At 39.5% G+C, this 27562-nt stretch overlaps 1 protein-coding gene across 2 annotated transcripts in view; it reads right to left on the reverse strand.

The window, feature by feature from the left end:
- LOC130214339 (collagen alpha-1(XXIII) chain) overlaps positions 1-27562 on the reverse strand; it is a 194574-nt gene that overhangs the window by 5922 nt on the left and 161090 nt on the right. For both annotated transcript variants that reach the window (XM_056445987.1, XM_056445986.1), the window contains 14 exons: positions 19577-19603; positions 19384-19410; positions 13942-13968; positions 13762-13788; positions 9919-9978; positions 6265-6381; positions 3549-3575; positions 2706-2732; positions 1050-1103; positions 899-961; positions 778-804; positions 610-684; positions 299-334; positions 161-205 (listed from right to left, as the gene is read on the reverse strand). In XM_056445987.1, the coding sequence (XP_056301962.1) occupies positions 161-205; positions 299-334; positions 610-684; positions 778-804; positions 899-961; positions 1050-1103; positions 2706-2732; positions 3549-3575; positions 6265-6381; positions 9919-9978; positions 13762-13788; positions 13942-13968; positions 19384-19410; positions 19577-19603 (639 nt within the window). The remainder of the gene's footprint in view (positions 1-160; positions 206-298; positions 335-609; positions 685-777; positions 805-898; positions 962-1049; positions 1104-2705; positions 2733-3548; positions 3576-6264; positions 6382-9918; positions 9979-13761; positions 13789-13941; positions 13969-19383; positions 19411-19576; positions 19604-27562) is intronic.

The raw sequence follows: 27562 nt of genomic DNA on the forward strand, positions 1-27562 counted from the left end.
TTTTGTAATACCTGTGTCATACCTATGTCATTATACAGATTTGTGTCCTGACTTGTCACAAACACACAAACACACACACACACACACACACACACACACGCACGCACGCACGCACGCACGCACGCACACACACACACACTGACACACTGTAATCACCTACCTGCTTTCCTTCAGGTCCTGGTGCTCCATTTAAGCCTATTTCTCCCTGTTGAAAGACATGTTTGAGATATATCCTTACGTGTCCCAACAATAGTAACTGTTGTATGACATTGTTATTTAGCAAAAATGTACCACTTACTTTTGGCCCTTGCTCTCCAGGAGGACCTGGGGGCCCCTATTGATATGAGGAAAATAGCCATACAAAAAGTTACTACTGGAGACAATGGAATTTTCATCATACAATTTCTGTTTAGAACAGAGGTCTTCAGCCCTGATCCTGGGGACCCCACTGTCCTGCAACTTGCTTCAGCACATCGGCATATTTTGTTTCACATGATTCTAAGAAGGTTCGTTAGCTGTTTAAGGTATGTTTAATTAAGGCTGAACCTAAGCTCAGCTGGATAGTGGGCCTTCAGTTGCAGGATTGAAGATCGTTGGTTTGAAATTTACCTGCAGAGCTTTGAAACGAACAGCAAGATCATCAGTTTCTGAGAATCCAGTTGCTCCTTTTTCTCCAGGCAAACCCTGAGGAACAAACAAACAGAAGTGACAATGTCAAGAACATAGAAAAAAGCAAATGTTTAATGGGTGAGAGACTTTAATGGGTGAAAATCTGACCTGAGGTCCTGGATCTCCTCTTTCACCCTAAGGAATAGGACCAGGATCATTATGTTACTATTTACATGTATTAAACTAGATTTTAGTGCAACAAATTGCCAGCTTTTTAAAAACAGCTCACCTTCATGCCAGGGGATCCATCAATCCCTCTCTTCCCCTCAATCCCTGGAGCACCCTGGTCCCCCTGTGCAACAAATCAGTGACTGAATGTAATTATGGTTGTATTTGTTTGTATCAGAAACCAAAAATGCTGAAGTGGCTAATAATCAAACCTTTGAACCAGAAGGGCCCTGTGGTCCAGGCATGCCATTTGCACCATTCATTCCCTAAATGAAAAAAAAAACAATGGATATTTTTCTTGGACAAATTATGTGCTATGAACAATATTAGTGAATATTATGTAAGTATATACACTGCATTTAAACACTTATAGACACTTAAGCTCAGCTAAAATGTCATTGATTTTAGCCATTTAGACACAATATGCACAATCTTTTTTGCTGTCCAGAATTCATAAATTATAAACTAAATCCTAAATGTTAGAAATGCATTTGTTTATGGATAGTGATGATGATTTTATCTATTGTTTATTTTCTATAAAATGTACAAGTGAAGAGTTCAGATACAAAAATCTCATTAAGTAGCATCTTAAATTGTCTTTTAAATTGAGCATTTTTTCAGGCTCCCGTGTGCGTATGTTCAGTAATTTAACTTTTATGGCAAATAATAGTTTTCCCCTATTGCTTTTAAAGTGAAACAACTGAACATGGAAAATAAACCTGGGAAAATGCTCATTTAAAAAGACAATTTCAAATGGCACTCTTCAAATACAAATCATATCAAGGAACCACAGAAAGATGCAATAACACATAGTAGCAGAGAACTTTACTTGGCCTTATTAGCTACTTGAAAGCATTCAGAACTAACCAGCTAATAAGCTTGTTTAAACAGCATTAGACGTTTGTGCATCATGTTCATGCAACAGCTGACTGTCAAGACCTGCTGTTCAGACTATTTACACAGGTTGATGAGGAATGCGTGGGCTGCTCAGAAACAAACACAGAATTTAAGAAGTCTTTGCTTTGAAGTAAAATATATGCAGAGATGAATAATTTTCTGAATCCTGATAGCAAGTCTCTGATTTCTCTGCAGACACTCATGTAAGCCAGCTTTTCCATGCTTTAGCTTTTGTTGTGCTTACTGAATGTTTGAACAGAAAACTTTGTCAATGTTTCTACCCTAAAATAATCTAGTTGCAACTATGAGTGGAAACACAATGTTACACTTTTCAAGTATTACTTCTAGAATACCTCAAATAAAAATGTTTGAAAATAAATGCATTTTATTTTTTACAATTTAGTTTGGTAACATTGTTTTGAATCAAAACATTCCATCAAAGTTTTCCTAAAACGATTGAATATGTACATAAGTATTAAGAATTTAATTTCATTAAAGTCCACCCCCCCCACACACACATACATAATATGTAGGGTTTAATGAGTAGTTTGGTCCTCCCTTGCACAACTTGCATGGGAAGGTTTTCCCCAGTGTTTCTGGGAATTTTTAACCATCCTGCTAACAAGGCATTTGTGAGGTCAGTCAATGCTGTTGGACGAAAAGGCCTGGATAGCAGTCTCCAAATTCATTCCAAAAGGTGTTCAATTATGTAAGGAAACTGTACAGGCAAGTTCCTCCCCAACAAACTCATTCATGCATGTCTTTATGGAGCTTTCTTTGTGAACTGGTGTGCAGTCTTGGTGAAACAAAAAGATGCCTCCCCCAAATTGTTTAAAATATATTGCTATGCTGAAGCACTTTCACTGAAACTAAGGTGCCAAGCCCAACCTCTGAAAATATACAGCTGAAGATGTTAAGATACTTTAGAGACCACTGTGTTACATGTTTGTAGATAAATACTTGCACATTACCTGCATGCCAGGAGGCCCTCTTGTTCCCTGTGGGAAAATAAAATACTTAAGCTAGTGGTTCCCAACTCTGGTCCCCGGCAAAACCAGTCCTGGACAATTTGTATATCTCTCTTATTTGACAAAAGGATTATTTCATGGAGCTCTCTTCTAACTAGCTGATGATCTGAATATGGTGCATCAAATAGGAAGAACTAACAAAATGTGCAGGACTGAGTGCTTCAGGGGCCAGATCTAGGAGCCACTGACTTCAGCTATTATGAAATGAAACAACTATGCAATCTTATTTAAGGTGCAATAGGTGATTATCTTCAGAAACAGTTTTTGTTATGCTGGTTGAAAGTCTAAATTAAGTAGTCTAAATGTATTCATATGTATTTTAATATTCTGTGGAACGTGTAGGACCAAGAAAAGTTTGTCCAATCAAAAAATTTGGTCCGAATATTCTAATAGGTTCTCTTACCTGTCTGTCAAATATGTAATTGCATACTTCTGCAAACCCTGTTTGCGCAGAAAGGGTTACGTCATCATTCCATTCACAAATGAGTTCAGATAGAGAATGGCAGGAAAACATCTAACTGTAACTATAACATGTAAATGTATGTAAAATTTTGTCAGTGATGTTGTCTGTTGCACATTCAAGTGGTGTGGCTTTGGATGGTGATTTTTTTAGAGTGGGTTGTAGACTTTCAGTGCTTTCAGGCTAAAGTTAGCTATTTCCAAGATCTTCTATTGCACCTTTAAGCAACAATACTTCAATGGATTCAATGAAGTTGTAGATTTAATAAAAAAAATATATGAATTATATAAAAATTTTAAAAAATAAAATATAAGAATATATCATACCTCATGTCCGTCTTTTCCAGGAAGACCCTGTTTTTTAGAATGCAAACACAAGAAATTAATGATATTAAATGGGAAACACATATTTCTAAAAGATCCAGTAAACAAAACCCCCAAATTATCCAAATGCCTTTAAATAATTTGAATTCACTCAGCAGCTCTGAATTGATGCAAGTTCTTTCTCTAAACACAGACGAGGTTGTTCAGCTAATGAGTAAACAACCACATAATGGCATTTAAACATATATTTCAGAATTTACTACCCTGTAAGCTTGCAATGACATATTCAAGCCAGCTAGGGATTTGACCTTGAAGAAATATTGCAAAACACCTGGCTGGAATTAAATTAAATTGTAACATTTATGCATCATGTACTACAGGCACTTAACGGAATCATCTACTATTTTCATATGACTTGTAGCGCCACGTCTGTTTGTCATACTCCACAGCACTTGTTGTGGGAAGGACAAAGGCATGGCATTAGGCCTAATGAGGTGGTTTCACTTAGCTATATATAAACACAATTTGAGATACAATAACAGGAAATGGCCTTTGAGCTTCTTGACCCCAGAACATCTGCTCCCAATATGAGGCAGAGAGCAGGGTGAGAATTTTTGCCCTTCATCATTGCACCATTCTTTGTTTGGTTTAGATGGTAGTCTGAAAAGGAAACAAAGTGCGTAGCATATGGTCGGATAAACTAGCATAGGAAAACAATGGAAATTTACTACAAATGGGTAAATCAGAGTTACGTAAATCACCAAGTATCCTATATCAGGGACTCTCAATGCAGTTTCTAGAAGCTTTAGAGTTTTGCATGATTAACCTTTCAATTATTGGACATAAATTACTCAGATTTGAATAAAAATAGATTGTTTTCTTGTTTCTGATAATCAACAAATTATGTATGTGAAATAACATACAGATAAAAAAAGAAAAAAAAACCCAAATCAAATATTACTCAAATAGTTTTATTAAAGATTAAGCCTAGTTAAATATTAGGGTTTTAAAGAAGTAATGACATGATGTCCCATTAATAAAGACACACAAGCTCTAATATCAAAAAGACTTTAAACTGGGCTTCTTAAATTTTGGTTAAATCCACGACACATTAAGCAGGGACCAAAGAACTAGCCAGCCATGCCATAATTAAAACATTTGTGTATTGCAAAGGTAAGCGAATTCAGTTGTGGAGTGTCATAGTCCTCCAGAGCATAGTCCTGCAAAGTTTTAATCTGGCCTGGATAAAATCGCACCTGCCTGTAGCTTTCTAACACCCAGACTGTGTTCGAAATCACCCCCTATAGCCTTAAATAGTGCACTATTTGACGGAGCAGCCATTTGTAGTGGTGTCAAACCATAGTCGATTTTCTGAAGTGCACTCAATCGATCCTATAGTGCACCACAATAATGAGTGTGTACAATTGGTACACTCCATGGTACATACAATTGGGAACACCCGAAATGCACTGTCAAAAGTTCACACAGTGAATTAATTTGCACTTCTGATCATAAAGCAGCATACACAGCAGAATGCTATCAGTGTACAATTCTAAATATATTATGATTTAATTGTTAAATTAATGTTTGTATAATGACAGAAAATACTTTGTTTCATTTGTAATAAACAGCTCTCTATGTGCTGTATAGCCAAAAATTAAACAAAATGGCATGGCTGCATGTGGACTCAGTGCTTGAATTCGTTCATTCGATTTCATTCACTCATTTAAGTGGACTAATTACTGGACTAATAGAACATGGAATATGGGTATTTCGAATACAGCCTAAGAACTTGATTAGCTTAGGGACTGCAGGGCTCAATTTACCTACGCCTGGTGTTCTGGAGTGACAGGATGAAGTAAAATTAAAGTAAAACTTTATTTAGATGGTCCATTTGAGTATTAGTAGACTGTCTGCTTAATATCTGTTGATACTGCTTCTTCAACAGACATTTAACTGACTATAAAAAACTTTGCAAATTCATGTTAACTTACACTAACCCTAACCCCAACCTATCAGTCTACTTATAATCTAATGTGAATTAGTTGGCATGTAGATGCAATGTAACCAGAGCCGGGGCAAGCTGAACTGGAAAGTGAGGACCGTGTGAGAGGGGGGTTGGGGATGTGGATGTGACTGTTCAATATTCTGCCGCCCTTGCCGGCTGCCTAGGGCACCTTTATGGATGCGCCGGCCCTGAATGTAACTTAAATTCAACAAACGGACCATCAAAATGTGTGACCAAAATTAGAAGAGCCAACTGTTTGTGTACTCTTTAGATTGCTGTTTGCTTACTTTCATTTTAACAGACGATAGGAGTGGCTTTTCTCAATTGGACATGATCAGTAACGTAGAAGCCACCAGGAATTCCACTGAAACCACACAGCAACATAACTTCCAACTCCAAACACACAGCAACTATTGCACTCAATTTCTATTCTTCAGCTACTTGCTTTAAATAAAAATATGCATTTTTTTAGAACCAAGTCACTGTGATATGGGAGCATCTTCCAAGAATGCATATGTAGAAGCAAGTCTAGTATGTTTGACCCAACACTGAGTACAGGGTTCAGCTCAGTGAGAAGCTGCACCTGGTCTTCTGAGTAGGGGTCGTCAACACAGTGTGACTCATATATGAGTCACAACAGCTGTAGGACGAGCAAGTTCAATACTGACATAGGCACAAGAGACTATGTGAGATAGACAGTAAGGGTCTCACCGGCTCTCCTGGGTGGCCCTGCGGTCCATCTCTGCCTGTGTTTCCTGGAGGCCCTCTGGGACCAGGTGTGCCTGGAGGTCCTGGAGGACCTGGAGGCCCAGCCTGACCTTGATCACCCTTATAGACAGAGAAAGAATAAGAATGTAAATTTTATCCTTTATTTTTTAGTGACTTGGGTACTTTCTTTTGCCTGCATATTAATCATGCTTCATATTGTCTGTCACATGGAAACTTCGTAAATGCAAACTGTTGCAAACTGTATAAATCTAAACAATTAAACGCTGGCGACGCAGTGGAGTAGGTAGTGCTGTTGCCTCACAGCAAGAAGGTCGATGGTTTGAGCCTCGGCTGGGTCAGTTGGCCTTGCTGTGTGCAGGAGAGGTGAATTGAGTAGGCTAAATTGTCTGTAGTGTATGAGTGTGTATGGATGTTTCCCAGAGATGGGTTGCATCCGCTGCGTAAAACATGTGCTTGGTGAAAGTTGGTGGTTCATTCCACTGTGGCAACCCCGGATTAATAAAGGAACTAAGCCAAAAAGAAAATGAATGAATAATTAAATGCTGCATTGTCAGTTTTCCCTAGGTCACAGAGTTGACAGTATGGATTTATTTATGGTCAGGGCCTTGCATGAGTTAGTACTAGGGCCAGACGGAATCTGCAAATGTTTTTTGCTATTTCTGCAGAGAATTTTGGTCAAAATTTGCAGATTTCTGTGGAATTATTTTGGAGTATCATGACTAAAACCTTAATATGTGAAATAAAAAATAAAATATTTTTTTTATTTTAAATAATTTTTAAAATGCATATCCAATTAGATTGACTTTATTTGGTAAACAAAGCAAGTCTCTCATATAATATATCTACTAAAAGACAGAAAATATTACTGTAAAAACTGCATTGTACATAAATCAATTGAACATTTTCATATTAGTGTAATATTACTGCAATTATTTAAAAACTGAATATAGATTTACACACATTTACTCAAGTAAATAAACAATTAATGATGGGCTGAAAATCTGCCGAAAATCTGCGGAATTCTGTGTGCGCAGATTCCGTGTGGGCCTATTACTTAACATTGAACCAAAATCCAGCTCAAATGACTTGACTGAAAGGTCAAGTCAAGTTACCTTTGTTTCTACAGCACTTTATACAATGCAGATTGTGGCAAATCAGCTTTTCAGGGACTGTACAAGACTAACATGATCATATGTCTTGATTGTCGTAAGCAATCTAGCAACTCCAATTTCAGAGCAACCAAAACATAGCATAATATTAACCTAGAAAGGTATGTATATATATATATATGTGTGTGTGTGTGTGTGTGTGTGTGTTGGCAATAATTACACCTACCAGACATTCATCAGCTTAGATGTTCCAAAAAGTTATTATATTATTCATTCATTTTTTTCAGCTTAGTCCCTTTATTGATCAGGGGTCGCCACAGCAGAATGAACCGCCAACTTATTCAGCACGTTTTACGCACGTGAACACTGGGTGAACATGCAAACTGGCCCACAGAAATGCCAACTGACCCAGCTGGGGCCCGAACCAGTGACCTTTTTGCTGTGAGGCGATCGTGTTCCCCACTGTGCCACCGTGCCACCCTAATATTATATTATATTATATTATATTATATTATATTATATTATATTATATTATATTATATTATATTATATTATATTATATTATATTACATATATTTATAAAGACATAAGGTGTGATCAGAAGCACTGATTTAATTACAAAAATCAGAAATATGATGGAAAGGAGAGGAAGTTTCCACTAGACAGCAACAACATTAATTTAACCTACTAAAACCAAAATAGACATTGTGGCAATAGACAAAGGATCAGCTATATAATAACATCAAAAGGTTCAAATAAAAATGTAAAAGTGCCCCTATTATGGATTTCTGAAAATTACATCTTACCCAGTTTGTAACACAGCTGTGAGTGAAATTATACTGTAAAGTTTTAAATCTGAAAGTGCACTGTGTATAACTTAGTAGTCTATCAAAAGTAAGAATTGACTGAGTTATATAAATGACATTTTTTGCTTCATATTGAAGTCGATTTCCTATAAAGCTCTTGCAGCAGACAAAGAAAAAAACAAAAACGTATGGCTGCATACCTGCGTACAAAATACACTATTGAAGAAAACAGATCTCAGCTTAATTATTCCTCAGAGATCAGGTGCTGCAGTCACCTGTCTGAAGTACGGGAAACCAACACTTCCATTTTGCTCAGAGGAAGATAAAAGCAAAAACTGTAATACATTCATTTCTATTATATGATTAAAAACTGTTTTAATTCATAATAAAATAAAATAACAATTTAAAAAATCTATTTAGCATGTAATTATTTCAAATAATAATACATTCTGGCTCCAACAAAGTAGACCAATTCAACCAGACAGGGTCAATGCATCATAGAAAGAAGGGATTTTGAAAAATGAATAGTTCAGAATGCTGACCAGTGGCGGATTTAGGTATGGGCAATATGGGTGATCGCCCAGGGCGTCATCTTGCTGGGCTCGACATGAAGATCACCCCCATCACCCCCCGCCACTCACTTTAGTCCATCAAAGGTCAGCATGAACACAGTTATGGCGACACGATAGTCGTTTGCCTGCGCCAGTTAAGCTTGCGTCGGTAGTAATGCTGACATAAAATAAGCTAAAAATAAATGCGTATAAGACAATGCAAGTGTTTTTTGACCTTGCATCAATTTTGGGAAAATATGAAAGTGTAAAAAAATACGAGGCCTTTAAAATCCATAATGGGGCACATCAAAGTTAAACTTGCTAAGATAATGAACGAAACTTTTTTGCTGAATAGTAATAGATTTATTTCGGGTTGATTATTTGCTGTTGTCCTGTAAACATGTTTTGTCTGTATTGCCAATAAACATAATGGTATCACTTTATTTTGATGGTCCCTTTAACGCATTTTGTTGAATTTTCAGTTACATTGCATCTACATGCCAACTAATTCTTATTAGGTTATAAGTAGACTGTTAGGTTGCGGTTAGGGTTGGGGTTAGTGTAAATTGACATGTACTTTCAAAGTTTCCTATAGTCAGTTAAATATCTGTTGAAGGTTCAGTATCAGCAGATATTAAGCAGACAGTCTACCAATACTCAAATGAGAATTATTTGGAATTAATTGCAATGAAACTTTTAGTCAACAAAATGTGCAATAGGAACCTTTTGCCTCTCTTTGAAATTAAAAGCAGACATGCAACATATTGTAAACTGCCAGAATGAGCTAACTGAGAAAACAGAAACTAAGTGGGGAAAAAAAGAGAATGCACAAGTCTGGCTCTACCTTTAGGAGGCGCCTGTGAAAAAAGTGGTGGTCAGCCCTAGCTGAGAGAAAGCCATGCTCAAAGCGAGGAAAGACCGTCTGATGGTTGAGGACAGATATTGAAAAAAACAAATGGACAGAGCACATAAGAAAGAAAGAAGGGATGCCAGTAATTGCAGCTGTAGAAACAGAATCAGCCTGTACCTCATTGAATGGGGTTGTGGGAACAAAGCAGAGGTAGAAAAAACAAAGCAAAATGGAGTAAGGTATGAAGACACAGATGTTTGTGAACGCAGGCAGCCACATGTGTCAGGAGATGCAGGGATGATAGACTGGGAAGGACAAACCTTAACCGTGAGAATCTGATTACTGAGTAGGCCTGCAGAGGCAGCGTAGGCTGGTGGTCCCTGGGAGATCAGAGGTCATATATGGAAGAAAATGGAGGCAGGAAATGACATAAGAGGAGAAAGAGGAGATGGTTCGGGGAATGACACTGTTAGGATACAAATAATGAAGGGTGATGACATTTCATATTGCATTTGTATGCAGAACCGAGCTTCAACTTGAAATGGAATCCTGTGAGAATTATTCTGGCTTTTCTTCTGTTTTAAGAAACCTAGCCCACATACACCTTCTGGATATGATTAACTTTCAATGGGTGCACATGGTGATGAGGTTTATGTTTAGAGTTGCGGTTAGATAGGTCTGCAACGGATTCATGAAGAAAGGCTACTTTTTCCCAGGAGAAACTTTTTCATGATTTTCCTTTCTTACAGATTGTCTAGGGTCTGTGTGTGTGTGCGTGTGTGTGTGTGTGTGTGTGTGTGTGTGTGTAAGATTGCACTGCAGAAACTGCACTGAAATCTGTAGAGAAAAACCACAGCATGCCTAAACTAGATTTCTACATTGTCAGCAGAAAATGTGTCCATGCACAACTCTCTGTTGTGATGCTAAAGTGGTTTTCATGGATTCTTATACTCAAAACACATTTGGAGGATGCATCACCTCAAGCATCACCTGTAGATTTTTGTATGTTGTTTGGGTGTCCTGTGGTTGTTGAAAGATGTGTTCAGAATGTGTCAGATAAATCATTATACCATGAAGTAAATGCAATTTTGGGGTGGCAGAAGAAGCACACTGCTTTCGTATGCATCTCATTGAATGCAAATGAGATGCTGCACCCTACCACTTTGCATAAGAAACTCAACTTAACTCAGCTAGGCCTTGCCCATTGCTGGCCACTGTTTTAGAATTATTATTTAAATTTAGGATACTGTGACAAGTGTGTTTCTGAAAGAACACTAGAAGTATTTAAGGGGGTTAATTTTTCTTTTACAGATATAAAGAAACATTTTAACATTCCCTGTTAAAATATCAGCATATTAAGGTCAGGCATATTTTGAAGCTGGATTAATTTGGTCATATGCTGGTCCTAAAAAGATTTGTGCTTGTCATTTTCTGGTCCTAAAATGGTTTATGCTGGTCAGTGTTGGGGTAACACATTATAAGTAACGCAAGTTATGTAATAATATTACTTTTCAAAGTAACGAGTGAAGTAATGCATTACTTTTAAAATTAAGAATATCTGAGTTACTTTTTAAAAACGTAACTTGAGTGAATTGGTAGGTTAATTAATTCACTTAAAAAAAAAATAGTTTGCTGAATTAAAATAAGTGTAATCACGTTGAATCAAACTCACAGAGAAAATGAGCTCCTCTCGGGAACAGACAAAAACCAAGATGGCAGAGCCTTACATTTCTGTGCTGGAAATATTCTCATTATTTTGAACACATGGAACAAATGGGGATTGTCCAAATGGACAGGGATTTTACTGAAATAATAAGACAAAAATACAAAAGTAGCGCAAACATTGCTTTCAACTTTCATTAGTTTGTATAAATGGCATGTAAAGCATCAGGAATTTCTCAGAAAGTCACATTTTATTTTATTTTTATTGGTGTTTTAAAGGTAGATGTATGGTGTAGGTTATACAGTGTGTTCTTAAATGCAGATCTCCTCTATTAAAAAAAAAAAAAGAAAAATACCCTGCAAGTTCTGAAATAGATCAAGCCTCAGGCAGGATTGAAAAAGTAATTTAAAAGTAACGTAACACATTACTTTTCATAAAATGTAACTGAGTAACGCAATTAGTTACTTTTTTAGGGAGTAACTCAATATTTTAATGCATTACTTTCAAAAGTAACTTTCCCCAACACTGATGCTGGTCATGAGCTGGTCCTAAGCAACTAATAACGCCTGTTCAGCACTAGTAAATTATCTTATTAAACCAGCCTATGACCAGTTTAGACCAGCAGCCATGTTTCAAAACATAAAATGTGCTTGTTTGTTTTAACAGGGCTGTGTGCTGTAACTTTGTACATCTCAATCAGTAACAGCACACACTGAAGAAAGTATAAAAATGAAACATGATAATATGATCCAATAATGGGCATTTCCAACTTAATTCTCAGGCTGCATTTACACTGCATGGTTCAAGTGATCCAATTCAGATTTTTTTTCTCACATGTGGAACAGATCGGATATGGCCTGTGTACATGTAAGCATGAAAAAAATCACATGGATTCCAATTTACTAAAATCAGATTCAGGCCTTGTTCATATGTAGAAATGTATCCGATATGAATCAGATCCGTGTCTGTAGTGCAAACAGTAGATCAGATTTTAACCTGTCATTGCGAGTCGCGCATCATTAAAAACCGTAGCGAATGATGTCAACTCTGACATTTTCATTTTAGAATAGACTTCAGTCCCAAACCTTAAATCCCATACACTAGGACAAAATCATGTAGCATACAAGTATTTAAGCATGTTTTAAGCATGAGAGCGAGAGCAAGAGTGCGCAGCATCCGCCATGTAAACAATGGCCAAAAATTGTATAAAAACTGTTGAATAAATCACTTCATGGACATTATTAAGATCCATACTGGTTTAAAAAAGCCAAGATTAACAGAAGATGGCCAAATTAAAACGTTTCTGTCATAAACTATAATAAAACAACTTGTTAAAACGAAAAAATTAAACCCTGCGAACAGAGAAAATACAGGAATGGAGAAAAGATTGCTCTTTTATTATCATCTGTCAGTCACCGTCCGCTCTTTTTTTTCCATGTCATTGCATCTTTCGGATACAAGTCACTTTTAAAAGGAGATGTAAGCCGGTCATCAAAAAAAAAAAAAAATGGATATAGTCACAAAATCACAATTGACCATCAAGATATGCAGTGTAACTGTAGTCTATATGGCGCACAGCACTATCCTTCATATGCAATTTCTGAACATTCTTCACGACTGCCTCTGATGGCACAAAGAATACTTTGTGAGTCTGAACTGCTTCTTCTGTGTCTGGGCAAAGGGCAAAAGCCACAAGTCAAGAGCAAGCTGGAGGTCAACTATCCACCTGCACTACAAACTCAAGTCCTGCCATCTGGAAGGAAACACGGCTTTAATCGACTTCCAGGTCAAGGGGCCCTTGTCCCAAGAGAACTTTAATGGATTCCAAGGGGTCGTTCTCCTCCTGCTTAAGTGGAGTTGAAAAAGCGCTAATTTGGCTTTTACATCCACACAAAAAAGAAGAACACGGCCCATGGGAAAGGCTGCTTTCCTTTTCCTGACTGCTCATGTCACCACTCCAAATGATTTGGTTCATTTTTCTACTGTCAGATTGATGGCGCAAAGCAAAAGCAGCGCAGCCCATACTACACATGTTCTTAACATAAAGAGAGAGAGAGCAGCCAAAGCACATGTTTCTAATTGTGTTGAATGGTCATGAGGCATGGTGGAAAAGAAGCACGGAGAGCCAAATGATTTAAATGATAGCTTGAGTAGATATAGATAGAAAAGTGGTATGATCTTCACTGACGCATTCCTGATTTGTCAAGCCTCACAGTTTTTCATTGTGGAGGAGAAGAAAACAGACTCGGTGGAGGCTGGGGAACAGTGATGGATACCATATTGAAGCTGTAATTTAAATTAGTTTAACAGATAAAGATTTAACTTCTATCAACATCAGAGTGTAAAACATTTAGCCACCTTGCCCTGTCATGTAAAAGGAAACTGCTTTAATGGACTTCCAGGGCTACACTCGGATCAGTGCAATCTCTGTTAAGTAATTATATATAATGTATTATTTATAAGGGTTATCATAATAATATTCTACTGTAGAAACACTCACCCTGGGCCCCATGTCTCCCTGGTCCCCCTGTGGACAGAGCAGCTCTTAGTTTTGATTTATTCTGTAAATTTCACTGGGAACTGAAATAATTCAGTTACAGCAAAACTATCACTGGTATGCCTCGATGGCTCCAAAAACGTTACATTTATCATGCTGAAATGGATCGTGTGGTGAATATACCTTATCTCCTTTTGGTCCCGGCATTCCCTGGCAAGAGAAGAGAAAGATTCAGAATGACAGATTAAAAATTGCTCTGAACACCACAGACTTTTCCATTGGAAACCACAAGTCACACCGCTTACACCTTCAGAAATGACTGGCAGATGTTTTAGTGGTTGAATGGAAATGTTTGAATTAACGATTGGCAAAATCAAAAACAATACATCATGAAATGTGAAAAGAGGAATATAGAAAAGTACAAATAAAACAATGTAAAGACATTCCACTCTTGATGACTGCAAGGATTCTTGTATACCATTTTTTTTAAAAGAAGAGCTCTTATTTCACAAGTGTGGGAATGGATGATATTTTTCTGGTTTTAAACTGCTCGGCAGGGAACTTTGCTTAAGACCACAAGAACAACAAGACACATTCTGGTTATCACAGTTTCATTGTACTCTGTGGGGTCGTGTTCACTGTGGCTCTTCGAATGCTGTAATTTTGTGTGCTGTTTCTGAAGTATGAGCTTCATCACTAAAGCAGCGCAGTGGTGTCATGGTATTTTTCAAAGTATGTTAAACATCTTGTCCCAAGTGCATTAACGTTGACTTGAATAAAAATATGGATTTGTGGCCAGTTACAAAATGATACAGTAGGAAACTTGAGAGAGGAATCTTAGGAGAGTTTTACCATTAAAGATTACCAAGATATGCTATAAAACGACGATTGGACAGGAGGTTGTTTTTGTTGGACCCAACAATAGCTATGTTTCCATCCAGAAATGTGAAATAACTTTATGCGCAAAACTGGGTTATCGCATAAAAGACATGCGAATAAAGCAGCAATTCCATCCAACGAGTCAAAGCGAACAAAATCGTTATCTCCTGATAAACTGGTGGCAAATATTAAGAGTAAATTTTTTTAACTAAATTTTCTGCGTTAGGAGAAGCTGCGTGAATCTATTCTTCATTTAATAAATGACTTGCACCTCAGAAGGCAATCGTGACACACAGTGAATATCGCGGTGGCGTTTGAAGGCGTAAGACACGGAGCACTAATACTAATAACACTAATACTGAGATGGTTAAGGCATTTTAGAATGACCAAAACAACATTTCAGATGTTTTACAATGTGCTCAGCCAGCTGGTTTGTCCATTCACACACATTTTTGTCATCACGTGATCTCAAAATCACAACTTTTTTAATGCGCATACTGGAATTTGTGTAGTAAAAGTATTTCCATCATAGTTTATGCGCATCTTTTCTTATTGGATAAAAAGTTTATCCTACTCAATTATGCACATTTTCCAAATTTATGCGCATCTTGGAGTTTCCATCAACCGATCCAAAATGCGCATAAAAATAGGTGGATAGAAACATAGCTAATGACGGCACTTGATTTTATCTTCTGATGGTGTGATTGTGATAGAGAAGAGGCATTAAATGATGCTGACTTCAACACAGAGGGAGAACATTTACATAATGTTGAGATGTTTCACATCTCTCCTGTAAAGTACTTCACGTGGATCCCCTTGGTCATGTGTGCCTAGTTTAAAACACACCCCTCATTCTTTAATTTTCAGCGAACCTTCAAGTAAACACTCAACTAAAGTACCCTTCCACTTTTAGCAAGAAAGCATCCATCCTCTTGAAACCAGTGACTCTAAACTTTGACGTAATTGGCAAAAGCTGCTGGTGTTTCACTGATGTGCTTTACCCAACTTGTGTGCAGTTCTGAGCAATTAATTGCTTCAATGTTTAGCCTTCTAATGTATTTTAAAAGAGGCATTTGGGCACTTTATTTCTTCCACACAGTGACATTGAGGCCCAGCCTGGCCTCCCTTATGTAAACACATATATGTGTATAAGTGGAGAACTGGGCAGGATTGCACCAGCCATTTGTAAAGCCTTACTAAATTTGTGAGGTAAAGTACACAATGGGATTCTTAATAACTAGGGTTGGACAAAAGTGAAATGTATTTTAAAATAAAATACCAAATACCTTAATTTAAGGTGTATCAAAATAAACTACAAAATACTGCCGTAACAATGTGTAAATACTGTGTAAAAAAATAAAATACTGTGTTTTGTATGTTAAAAATACTACTAAATACTTTTACAGAGGACCATGACATTTCATTGTAAATCTTCCATCAATTAGACCTATTCGATCAATCCCTTCCCTATTAAACTGACTTAGTGAAGTAAACAATGTTTGATAGCAAATGTGGCCAGTAAAATTGTCATCATCTCTGTACATTGATTATTCAACCTCTTAATATTTAATATTAAAATAATAATATTTTAAATAAAGAGTTCATTTAAATGTTTTGTTCACAGAATTTTTCAGAAATCTGAAAGAGCTGTAGAGCTGCGCATCGTTGGATTTGCTCTTCAGTATTTGGACTCTCAGTAGTGATTATTAAACCACACTGAACTGAGCTAAACTGATCTGAACTTAAACACTACAAACTGAACTACACTGTTCCAATTTACTATTTACTATGACCTTTTATGTAAAGCTGCTTTGACACAATCTACATTATAAAAGCGCTATACAAATAAAGGTGAATTGAATTGAATTGAAATCTAGTATTTTTGCTATTGAACTCCTCAATACTCAATGTAAAACTGTATTAGAAGTTTTTAATTATTAAATATTTAAGTTTCATATGTTGTGACATCTTAAGGCTTACATCCTTCCTCTTCATGAACTACAGTGGACCTACTGATCAACTACTAGCATTTGAAACAGCCAATGAAGTATTGTAAGTATCGCAAGGACTTATTTTTATGTTGTTTTTTTAATGACAAACAATTCTTCTTCAAATGAAATGGAGTCAATAACATCCAAAGCACCAATCAGAGTCTGCATTTATATGATGTTTTGATGTAGATTTTCTACAAAGTATTTTACCATATTTTAAAAATACAAGACACTAACGTATTTTGATACAAAGTATTGAGCCATTTTCATCAACCCTTTCACATACAATTTACAAAATACTCTTTTGTTTTTAAAAAACAAATTTGAAATGCATGTATCATAAATACTGCCCGTCCCTGATAACAACTACAATAGTCAATATTTAAAGTGGATCAAAAAGTGTTTTAAATTTCCTGAGATAAGAATAGATGATGTTCAGTAGTTTTAGGACGACTTTGATGAAAGGTGTTCATCCACCGTACTTGGTCCGTAACTATATCTGTACTGAATTTTATTATATGTCATATGGTAAAAATGATTATATTTAATTATTCCAATAAGCAGTTTTTAAAGTTGATAATGTTACAGCCTCAGAGTGTATGGAGAATGTGATTTTGTGAAAATGGTAACACCATGCACATTTGTATGATATGTTCAGTCTCCATGCACAAGTGTTTACCAACCAAATAACAAAGTACTACAGGACCATATGTGTGCAGGCAACACTGTGTTTACCACTTACTGCCCTGGCATGCATAATTCAGCACTTCTAATTGTTTTTGCAGATTCATTTGAATATGGATTGTTTTGACAGCCCATACTCGTACTATTTTACTTTTTGACAGCACATACTCTTATCAAAAACGCTAAACAAAACTTTTCAGTTTTTAGTACAACTTACTAGCTACAGTGGTACAAAATGTAATAAACACTGAAATTATGAAATACAACTATTAATGTATTTAAATGTCAAAAATTCTTACAATCGGAATCTAACCTTAACAAAGAGATGGCTTTCACCCAAGGTCTTTCTTTTCTCCATTTCTGTCACCTGACGGATTTTTGGTTTCTTGCCACTTGCAATCTTTGGCAACACTGAAGTGATTTTGATGGATAAAACATTGTTTTCGTCTCTTTTTTCTTTCTTTCTTACTTTCCATCATTTATTGTGCTATACTTTCATGTTTAAAGCTTAAACACTGAAAGAGTCAGTATAAAGGACTATGAAATTACTTGTCTTGAATACTTGAGGATAAAAAAATCTTTAAATAGCAAAGTTGAATATGTATTAATATTATTTCATATTTAGTGCAGAAATTCAACTTACAGACCATCTGTGACACATCAAGGCTAAGTTTTAACTTGTGTACTGCTAGTGCAACTGGTCTTTGGAGTAATCAGAGAAATGAGATCTCCCCCCCCCCCCAAGAAATCTAAGATGCATTGCACACTAGTCACACAAAATGATGCAATTGACCCTTCGCTAAGCCACACCCAAAAACTGTCAACCACCAATCGTGGCTTAGCAACCGTAGTTATGTGCAGGGGCTCTGTCAAGCTTTCGAGCTAGGGAAACAGGCCAAAACATTGGATTGGGCAAATGGATTGTGCAAATTTGACGCCCGTATCCTAAAGGTTTGGACAGGGTGGTGGAATTTTTTCCTGTTCTAAAGCAAAAACCCAAGTGGAGAAATGCCAGCATGGATCTAGCTCTGTGAGGGGCGCTAAAGGAGCGGAGATAAGTTGGTTTTGTTTGGATATTCCTGACACACTCAGTGATAGACCGACGGCAATAACTTACACACCTCTTACCCTAAACAGATCTAAACTGTGTTTCCTACACAAACACAAAGCAGGTTATGTTTCACAGCCGTCTTATTCCCTTTTTTCGCTCAATATTATGAGCACAGCTCCGTTTAAGCCTTCGCCATTGTAACATTAGTCATACTAATAGCGAATAGGTCATAATGAGTTATTGATCCGGAAAATACGAATCTGCAAATCTGTTGCTAACTTTACTGAACTTCATATTTACATCTCTTTCAAGCTACAAATATTTGAAATTATAAATCAACAGAACAAAACAGAGATGTGATCACAAACTGAGCACTTGCAATCAATATACTTCACCAGCAGCTGTTTTTCAGTCATTTATTAAGAGCACACAAACATACTGACAGTTATAGGTAACTTACTGTACATTGTTATCAGTCAATGATGCTGATATTCGGCACAAGTCCATCAGTTTCCCCTTTCTGGCTGTTCTTCCTATAAATGAATGATATAAAAGCTCTGTCCATGCGTGTTTCCTCGCCGGTTAATAACTATATATTTCATTGCACAACATTAGTCTATCAGGCTTTTTTGGCTAAAAATAGAGAAATTTAATTAGTTATTATTAGATTATTTTTAAATTTCACCTCTCCTGCTGTGCATGAACTGAGCTGTTGAATGGTCAGCGTATGAGGCAGCTAGGCTAAGTTAGCTTCAATTTTGATTGAATTATTCTCTAATCGGTTGCCTATTATGTCGTGAATATACCCCTGAAATGCATACTGCAGTCTTTGTCTGGCTTTCTCGGATATTTCTCGGCAAAAATGACTAATTATATCCCTGGGAATGTCTGACACCGCGCATACACATTGTAAAAGATGTGCCAGGCATGAAAGCTTGACAGGCGTAGCAACAGTAACTAAGGAGGGCGGGCTTAGCGAAGGGTCAATTGCTTTAATAATGAAGTGATGAGAAAACCTACCTGACTGCCTTTTTGACCTGGAGATCCCTATAAAGAGAAAGCAATTAAATTTCTGCAGTTCACTTTCTGCAGTATAATAAGCAGCTTATCAATGTACATTACCATCCCTGCAACTAAGTGGAGTTAAACCAGTGATGTTAAAGACTGATCTGATCATTACCTGGTTTTAAAAACTGCAGAAGATAATACTTACAGGCTTGCCATCCATACCCAATGGACCCTGGCAGAGACAGAAACCAAAAGGACAGAAATACATTGATGAGTTATGGATATTTCAGGGCACTCATATAGTAAAGTTGTCCATTTGATTTTAATTTTATTATCCAAACATTTCCTCTGTATTGTGACACATATGAGCCACAACATCTGAAAGAAGTTATTGAATAAATAACAATAAAATTGTAGGTGCTATGCAATGATTATTGATTTGGTTGAGGGAGATATTAGGGGTTAGTTAGTGAGCCAAAAACCCTTTTAACTTCACCTTCACTATTTTCCAAACTCATACATGTACATTAATCTTCAGAATGAAATCGCTATATTTATTTACTTATTTTTTTGTGAAATCTAAGAGATTTCTTTCTGTCTGTTTAATGAAAACTCTGGCTGATGCCTCAAGACAGTGTTTCCCAACCCTGTCCCTGGAGGCACACCAACAGTACATATTTTGGATGTCTCCCTTTTCTGACCCATTAACTTCAGGTGTTGGAGTCTCTTCTGATGTTATGATAAGTTGATTCAGGTGTGTTTGATTAGGGAGAGGTTGAAAATGTGTACTGTTGGTGTGCCTTCAGGAACAGGGTTGGGAAACACTGCCTCAAGACATTAGCTATGGTTCAAAAATACTGCAAATTCACATGAAATAAGCAATTAAGTCTAATAAACAATCACTTTATATGATAGACAGATACAACTTAATCTTTTATTTACATATAAACATTGACCAGCACACTGTCACGATCACCAGCGATCATAACTCCCAGATCGCTGGATCTCACACACAAACACACATGGACTACAATTCCGCCAACAATGGACTACATATTCAGTCATGCCACACACATACTCACACCTGCTCCAAGTCTCTACTGATTACACTCGCACCACCTGAGCATTGTCAAAGACTGATTACAGACACTATTTAAACAGCACACACATCTCTTGTTATCTGTAAAGTGACATTTCAATGCGTTCTCCTAGTCTTGGTTCTCCGTGTTTTGATCTTTGCCTTGTTTACTTTTCTCCTTGTCTGCCACCTGCCTTTTGACCTCTCGCCTGATACATTTGACTACGATTCTGGACTGCCTTTATACATCTGTTTGCACCTGTGTTGACCATTGCTTGCCTGACTTCGAATAAACCTGCAAGTGGATCCTAACTTCAATTGTCTGTGTCACTCCCCGTGTTACACACACACAATGCTCTGAGCATTCAAATTGACTCAAATGGTTCCAAATATTTATAAGTTTCTTTTTAAAATTAAATACAAAAGAAGATATTTAGAAAAATTTTGAAAATCAGCAACCATTGACCTCCATAGTAGGAAAAACAAGTACTATGGAAGTCAATAGCTACCCATTTCCAAAATCTTCAAAATATCATTTCTGTCTTTAAAAGCAGAAAGAAGCTATTAGGTCAACTCATTTTAAGCATGCGTGATGAACGAAAACCAATGAGGATAATTTTCAAATGTCACACAGCACATTTGAGCTTCAGCAAGAAGCAATGTGTTACGGAAGCAGACGGACAAATAAGGGGAGTTAGTATAAATGATGTTTATTCCAACAGATGAGCAAGGGTGGATAGGAATAATTGAGAGTTGAAAGGAGTTCGGAGAAACTGATGATCCTTTGTGGCTGGTGGGATGACAGACACTGAAGGATGACCGAATGCACACACCAGAGGACTGCGGGGAAGACTGACTGACGAGACACACAACGCTGACAGGACACCGGGAACACTGGACAGACTGGAAGGAAACAGAGTAAAGGTAAGTATAATTTCTGAGATCGCAGGGGAGTGAAACCTAGGAAGTGGTTCACTCAGTGTCCGCTTCGTAAGAACGAGACCGGACAATGAGTGAAGTGAGGTGTGTGCTTATATAGTGAATGGGAGTGATTGGGTGCAGCTGTGCGTGGTTAATACTCAGGTGAGGGTGTTCGATGTGTGATGTTGGTGGAAGAGCCTGGCCAATCCGTGACATTACCCCCCTCCCCAGGGCCCGCTCCTGAGGGCCTGAACCTCCGACGTCGTGGTGGTCTACCTCGTCCTCGAGGTGCTGGAAATTCTGGGTGATTGGAGTGGAACTCTTCCATAAGTGCGGGATCTAATATATCGGATCTGGGGACCCATGACCTTTCTTCTGGACCGTATCCTTCCCAGTCGACGAGGTATTCAAGCTGACCACCACGACGCGGGGACCGTAGGATATCCTTGACTTGGTATATGGCCCCTTCTTCTAACATCAGTGGGGGAGGAGGTTCCTCTTCATGGCCAGGCTCTGTGGAGGGAATCAGAGGATCGTGAAAGGGTTTTAGAAGGGACACGTGGAATGTGGGGTGGATTCTGTACTGTGGTGGTAACTGTAACTTGTATGTGACGGGGTTGACCTGTTCCAGGATGGTGAAGGGACCAACAAATCTGGGACTTAATTTTCGGGAGGGCAGTCGCAAACGGATATCTCTGGTGGAGAGCCAGACCTTCTGTCCTGGAGTATAGATGGGGCCTGGAATCCTTCTCTTATCAGATACCTCCTTTGTTCTGCGTACTGCCCTCTGGAGATGGTGATGAGCATCGTACCAGACTCTCTCGCTCTCCCGGAACCAGTAATCCACTGCGGGGACATCAGATGGTGCGCCATCCCAGGGGAAGAGTGGAGGTTGGAACCCTAGGATGCACTGGAATGGCGTGAGTCCGGTGGTAGGTTGCCGCAGGGAATTCTGGGCGTATTCCGCCCAGCCCAGAAACTGGCTCCAGGAGTTTTGGTGACCGTGACAGAAGGTCCTGAGGAACCGCCCCACTTCCTGAATTTTCCTCTCTGTCTGGCCGTTGGTTTGGGGGTGATAGCCAGACGAGAGGCTTACGGTCACACCTAGGAGTCTGAAGAATGCTCTCCATAGTCTGGAGATAAATTGGGGTCCTCGATCCGAGACTATATCTTCTGGTAACCCAAAATTTCGAAAGACGTGGTTGAACAGGTTTTCGGCGGTCTCTAGGGCTGTGGGTAGACCTTTGAAAGGAATCAAACGACAGAATTTAGAGAATCGATCTATGATGACTAGAATGCAGGTGTTACCTTCAGACAATGGGAGGTCTGTCATGAAGTCAACTCCTAGGTGTGACCAGGGGCGGTTTGGGATGGGCAAGGGATGGAGTTTACCAGCAGGTAGATGGCGAGGACTCTTCGACATAGCGCATTCTCTGCAGCCTTGGACGTATCTTCTCACATCCCTCGCCATGTTCGGCCACCAAAAGCGTTGGGATAGCAGCGAGAGGGTGTTGTTGGCCCCAGGATGTCCTGTGCCCAGAGATGTATGGCTGGAATGAATGAGATCTACCCGTTGGTTTTCAGGGATGAAGCGTCGATTGGGGGGACAGCCCGGCGGAGTTCTGGATTCTGGAGTGGCGATTACTGTAGGAGCGGACCATTGGATGGGACAGATAGTGATCTGATCGGGAAGGATCTTGGCCGGTGTCTCAATAATTTCATGCTGGTCGTGAATTCTGGAAAGTGCGTCTGCTCGGATATTCTTTGAACCTGGTCGATATGAGATAGAGAACTGAAATCTGGAGAAGAACAATGACCAACGGGCCTGACGAGGACAGAGTCTTTTAGCATCTTTTAGGTATTGGAGATTTTTATGATCTGTGATCACCTGGAACGAATGTTTGGCCCCCTCCAACCAGTGTCGCCACTCCTCCAGGGCGAGCTTGATGGCCAGAAGTTCTCGATTTCCGATGTCATAGTTCCTTTCCGCCGGGCTGAGCTTCCGGGAGAAATAGGCACATGGATGGAGTAATGAAGGAGTACCGTGGTACTGGGACAGGATGGCTCCCACTCCGGTGGTCGATGCATCCACTTCGACCACAAACGGCAAGTCAGGATCAGGATGAGTCAGCAGTGGGGCTTGAGTGAAGGATTCTTTAGGTTTTGGAAGGCTGCGGCGGCTTCGGGAGGCCAGGATAGTGCTTTGGGTTTATTTTTTAACAGGTTGGTGAGCGGAGCGGTGATGAGACTGTAATTCTGGATGAAACGTCGGTAGAAATTAGCAAATCCTAGGAAACGTTTGAGTTCCTTTATGGTTTTTGGTTCGGGCCAGGAGATGACGGAAGTGACCTTCCCCTCGTCCATACGAACCCCTCTTTGATCGATGATGTACCCCAAGAACTGAACAGATGGTGAATGGAAGGAGCATTTTTCAGCCTTAAGGTACAGGCGGTGTTTCCTGAGGGTTTTCAGGACCTCCGCAACGTGGTGGCGATGTTCGGCCTCACTCCGGGAGTAAATCAGGATATCATCTATGTATACAATGACGAAGAGATGGAGGAACTCCCGGAGGACTTCGTGGATGAAGTTTTGGAATACGGAGGGGGCGTTAACCAGACCAGAGGGCATGACCAGGTACTCGTAGTGTCCAGTAGGGGTCACAAACCCAGTCTTCCACTCGTCCCCCTCACGTATTCTCACCAGATTATAGGCGCTGCGGAGGTCCAACTTGGTGAAAATTTTGGCGGATCTGAGTTGTTCCAGGGCCGCAGGGACGAGAGGAAGGGGATACCGGAACTTGACTGTACCTTGATTTAGGGTTCTGTAATCGATACATGGCCGCAGCCCTCCATCCTTCTTAGCCACGAAGAAGAAACTTGAGGCAGCAGGTGACGTGGATGGACGGATATACCCCTGACTCAGAGCCTCATGGATGTACTCCTCCATTGCCTTGGTCTCCGGAAGGGACAACGGGTAGATCCTACCTCTGGGCATAGGAGCATCTGGAAGCAGGTCTATGGCGCAGTCCCATGGCCGATGTGGAGGTAGCTGGGAAGCTCTCTTGGGGCAAAATACATCCTCGTATGAGGAGTAGATCTTCGGGATCTGAATGGATATTTTCTCGACTGGACTTTCGACAGACGTGACGTAGACGGTAAGGGATCTTTGAATTTGTAAGGGTAGATCGGGAAAACAGCTGGATCTGCATTCTTCTCCCCATCTCTTAATTTCTCCTGTGCCCCAAGAGAGAATGGGATCGTGCTTCACCAGCCACGGGCGCCCTAAGATGATATCCATCGATGCACCCTCCAGAACCAGAAATTGAATCTCCTCTTTATGGAGCAGTCCTACTTGGAGATTGACGGGTTCACATTTTCGATGGATACGTGCCTGAGAATGGATATCGTTGGTTATGGGCTGAATCTGGTAGACGTGCGTCGAGGCTTCGGTGTTAAGCTGTAGTCGGCGACAGAGGGCGTGCGAGATGAAATTTCCTGCTGACCCGGAGTCGATGAGTGCTGTGACTGAAACTGAGACAGAAGGGGTAGTTAACTGGACATTAGTGGTGAGAGGATGCATTTTTTCAATGGGAGAACTGAACAAACTCACCACAGAGCGTGCTGGACGAATGGGACAGTCCAGCCTGACATGTCCTTTGGCACCACAGTACATGCACAGACCCCGGGTCAGCCTCCTCTGTCGCTCGGTGATTGTGAGTCTACCAGATTCTATGATCATGGGTTCTGGTTCTGGAGGGACGGCTGGCTCTGGTGAACGGAGGAGTGCTTGTGATACTGGTGGAGGATCATGCTGGTAGATCCTCAGACGATCGGAACAGCGCAGAGAGTGTTGGATGAACTTCTCCAGTCCCATCGTGTCGTCGAGGGCGGCCAACTGTAACCGGAGGCTGGACTCTAGTCCGAGCCGGTAGGTTGTGAGGAGAGATCGCTCATTCCATCCGCTAGCAGCAGCCAGAGTTCGGAACCTGAGAGCATAATCCTGAGTGGACATGGCTCCCTGTTTGAGATGGTATAACTGTTCTCCAGCTGCTACTTCAGCATCCGCGCGACCAAAAACCTCCTTGAAATACTGGGTGAATGACTGAATAGAATTTGTTACCGGCCCAGACTGTTGCCAGATGGTTTCAGCCCACCGAAGAGCCGACCCAGAGAGAAGGGAGATGATGAAAGCAATTTTGGACCGATCTGTGGGGTATAACTCAGGTTGCATAGTGAATACCAGAGAACATTGTAGGAGAAATCCATTGCACTCCTCCGCCCCGCCAGAGTAGGGCGCTGGTCGAGCCATGGGACTGGATGAGTGGGTGGACGGTGAAGAAGTGCTCGGTGCTGGTGGTGCTTCGGGAAGTGGAGCAGATGGTAGTAGCACTCTCTTCAATAAATCCACCTACTCCTGAAGGGGATCGTGAGTGCTCATGCTGTTGGTAGTTGATGGTCCGGTCTTCTGTTACGGAAGCAGACGGACAAATAAGGGGAGTTAGTATAAATGATGTTTATTCTAACAGATGAGCAAGGGTTTATAGGAATAATTGAGAGTTGAAAGGAGTTCGGAGAAACTGATGATCCTCTGTGGCTGGTGGGATGACAGACACTGAAGGATGACCGAATGCACACACCAGAGGACTGTGGGGAAGACTGACTGACGAGACACACAACGCTGACAGGACACCGGGAACACTGGACAGACTGGAAGGAAACAGAGTAAAGGTAAGTATAATTTCTGAGATCGCAGGGGAGTGAAACCTAGGAAGTGGTTCACTCAGTGTCCGCTTCGTAAGAACGAGACCGGACAATGAGTGAAGTGAGGTGTGTGCTTATATAGTGAATGGGAGTGATTGGGTGCAGCTGTGCGTGGTTAATACTCAGGTGAGGGTGTTCGATGTGTGATGTTGGTGGAAGAGCCTGGCCAATCCGTGACACAATGAGGTCTGTTTATGTATTTTCCAGCCTGGTCTCATGGGGAAACGTATACTATATTACATTTCATTCAGTTCAGTCGTACAAGTTCAGCCGTATGAAAATGAATGATTTTAAAAAGGAGGCATGGCACCCAACTCCACTCCTAAACTCAACCATCATTGGGGGATAAGCCAATCATCCTAAATTGTAAGAATGAGATCATACGAATTCATACAAATTAGCCACTAAATCAAAAAGTTACGAATTGCCATGAGATCGTGTTGGTATTTTCATAATACAAAAGTTTTAAAATGTGGGTTTTGGATTGAATACTAATCTTTCAGATTTAATCTGTGTTCCAAAGATAAACAATAGTCTTATGGTCTTGAAACTTAAGATGAAGCAAATGATGACAGAATTGCGGCATAAAATAAAAGGAATAATGTTGTTTAAGAAGACTAAAATCACAAGTTTTCTGATTCACTGAACGATTGAGTTAATGGATTTTAATTAATTTGTATATAAAAATATGTATAACATGTATAAATAAATCATTCACAATAAAATCAATACATCCCTTTAGTAAATAAATATGGTGAATTTCTATTTCATGGTGGTTCAAATAATATTGCTTCTTAGCTATTTCTTTATTTATTGTTGAATTGATTAGCGGATCTCTTTCATAAATGATTAGAGGAAGGAAATGTCTGCTAGTCCATCACTGGCTTCATAAGCTAAACCTATTGGACAGAAGGTTGCTGTCCACTGCCCTGAAGGTGCTGAAAGCGGTCAGAGTAAAAGGTAAATTGATCTAAATGTGAGCATTTTCTGTTTGAAAAATGGTCATGATCGACATAAAGAAGCATATTAGATCTAAATCCATCTTTTTTGTATCATCATCAGCGTATCAATATTCGATTTTTGTGTGCCGACTCCCACAACAAAAATGAGAATAGATCTGTTAGTCTTGCTAGTGTATGCTGGTAGTGTTGGGATAAGTGACGAGAGTGTGCAGTGGGTTGCACATGTCGGTCTTTTCAGCCTGAAGCAGAAGAAATGGATGACTAGAGTGGTGATGGGTCTGAGTGCAGTTGGAAATCCGGTAAGGGCCACATGTGGTGCAGTCCTGCGCACGGTTCAGTTTGGAGCTGCGCTCTTGTTATGCTTGGAGAGACTTCACACAGAGCTATATTTCCCAGTTGATCTTTATGCGAAGCGGAGGCTGCCAACGCATGCAACTGATCGCATCTGGATCACGATGGCCTGTCAGGGA

This window comes from Danio aesculapii, chromosome 21, assembly GCF_903798145.1.
Source record: "Danio aesculapii chromosome 21, fDanAes4.1, whole genome shotgun sequence".
Lineage (NCBI taxonomy): Eukaryota > Metazoa > Chordata > Actinopteri > Cypriniformes > Danionidae > Danio > Danio aesculapii.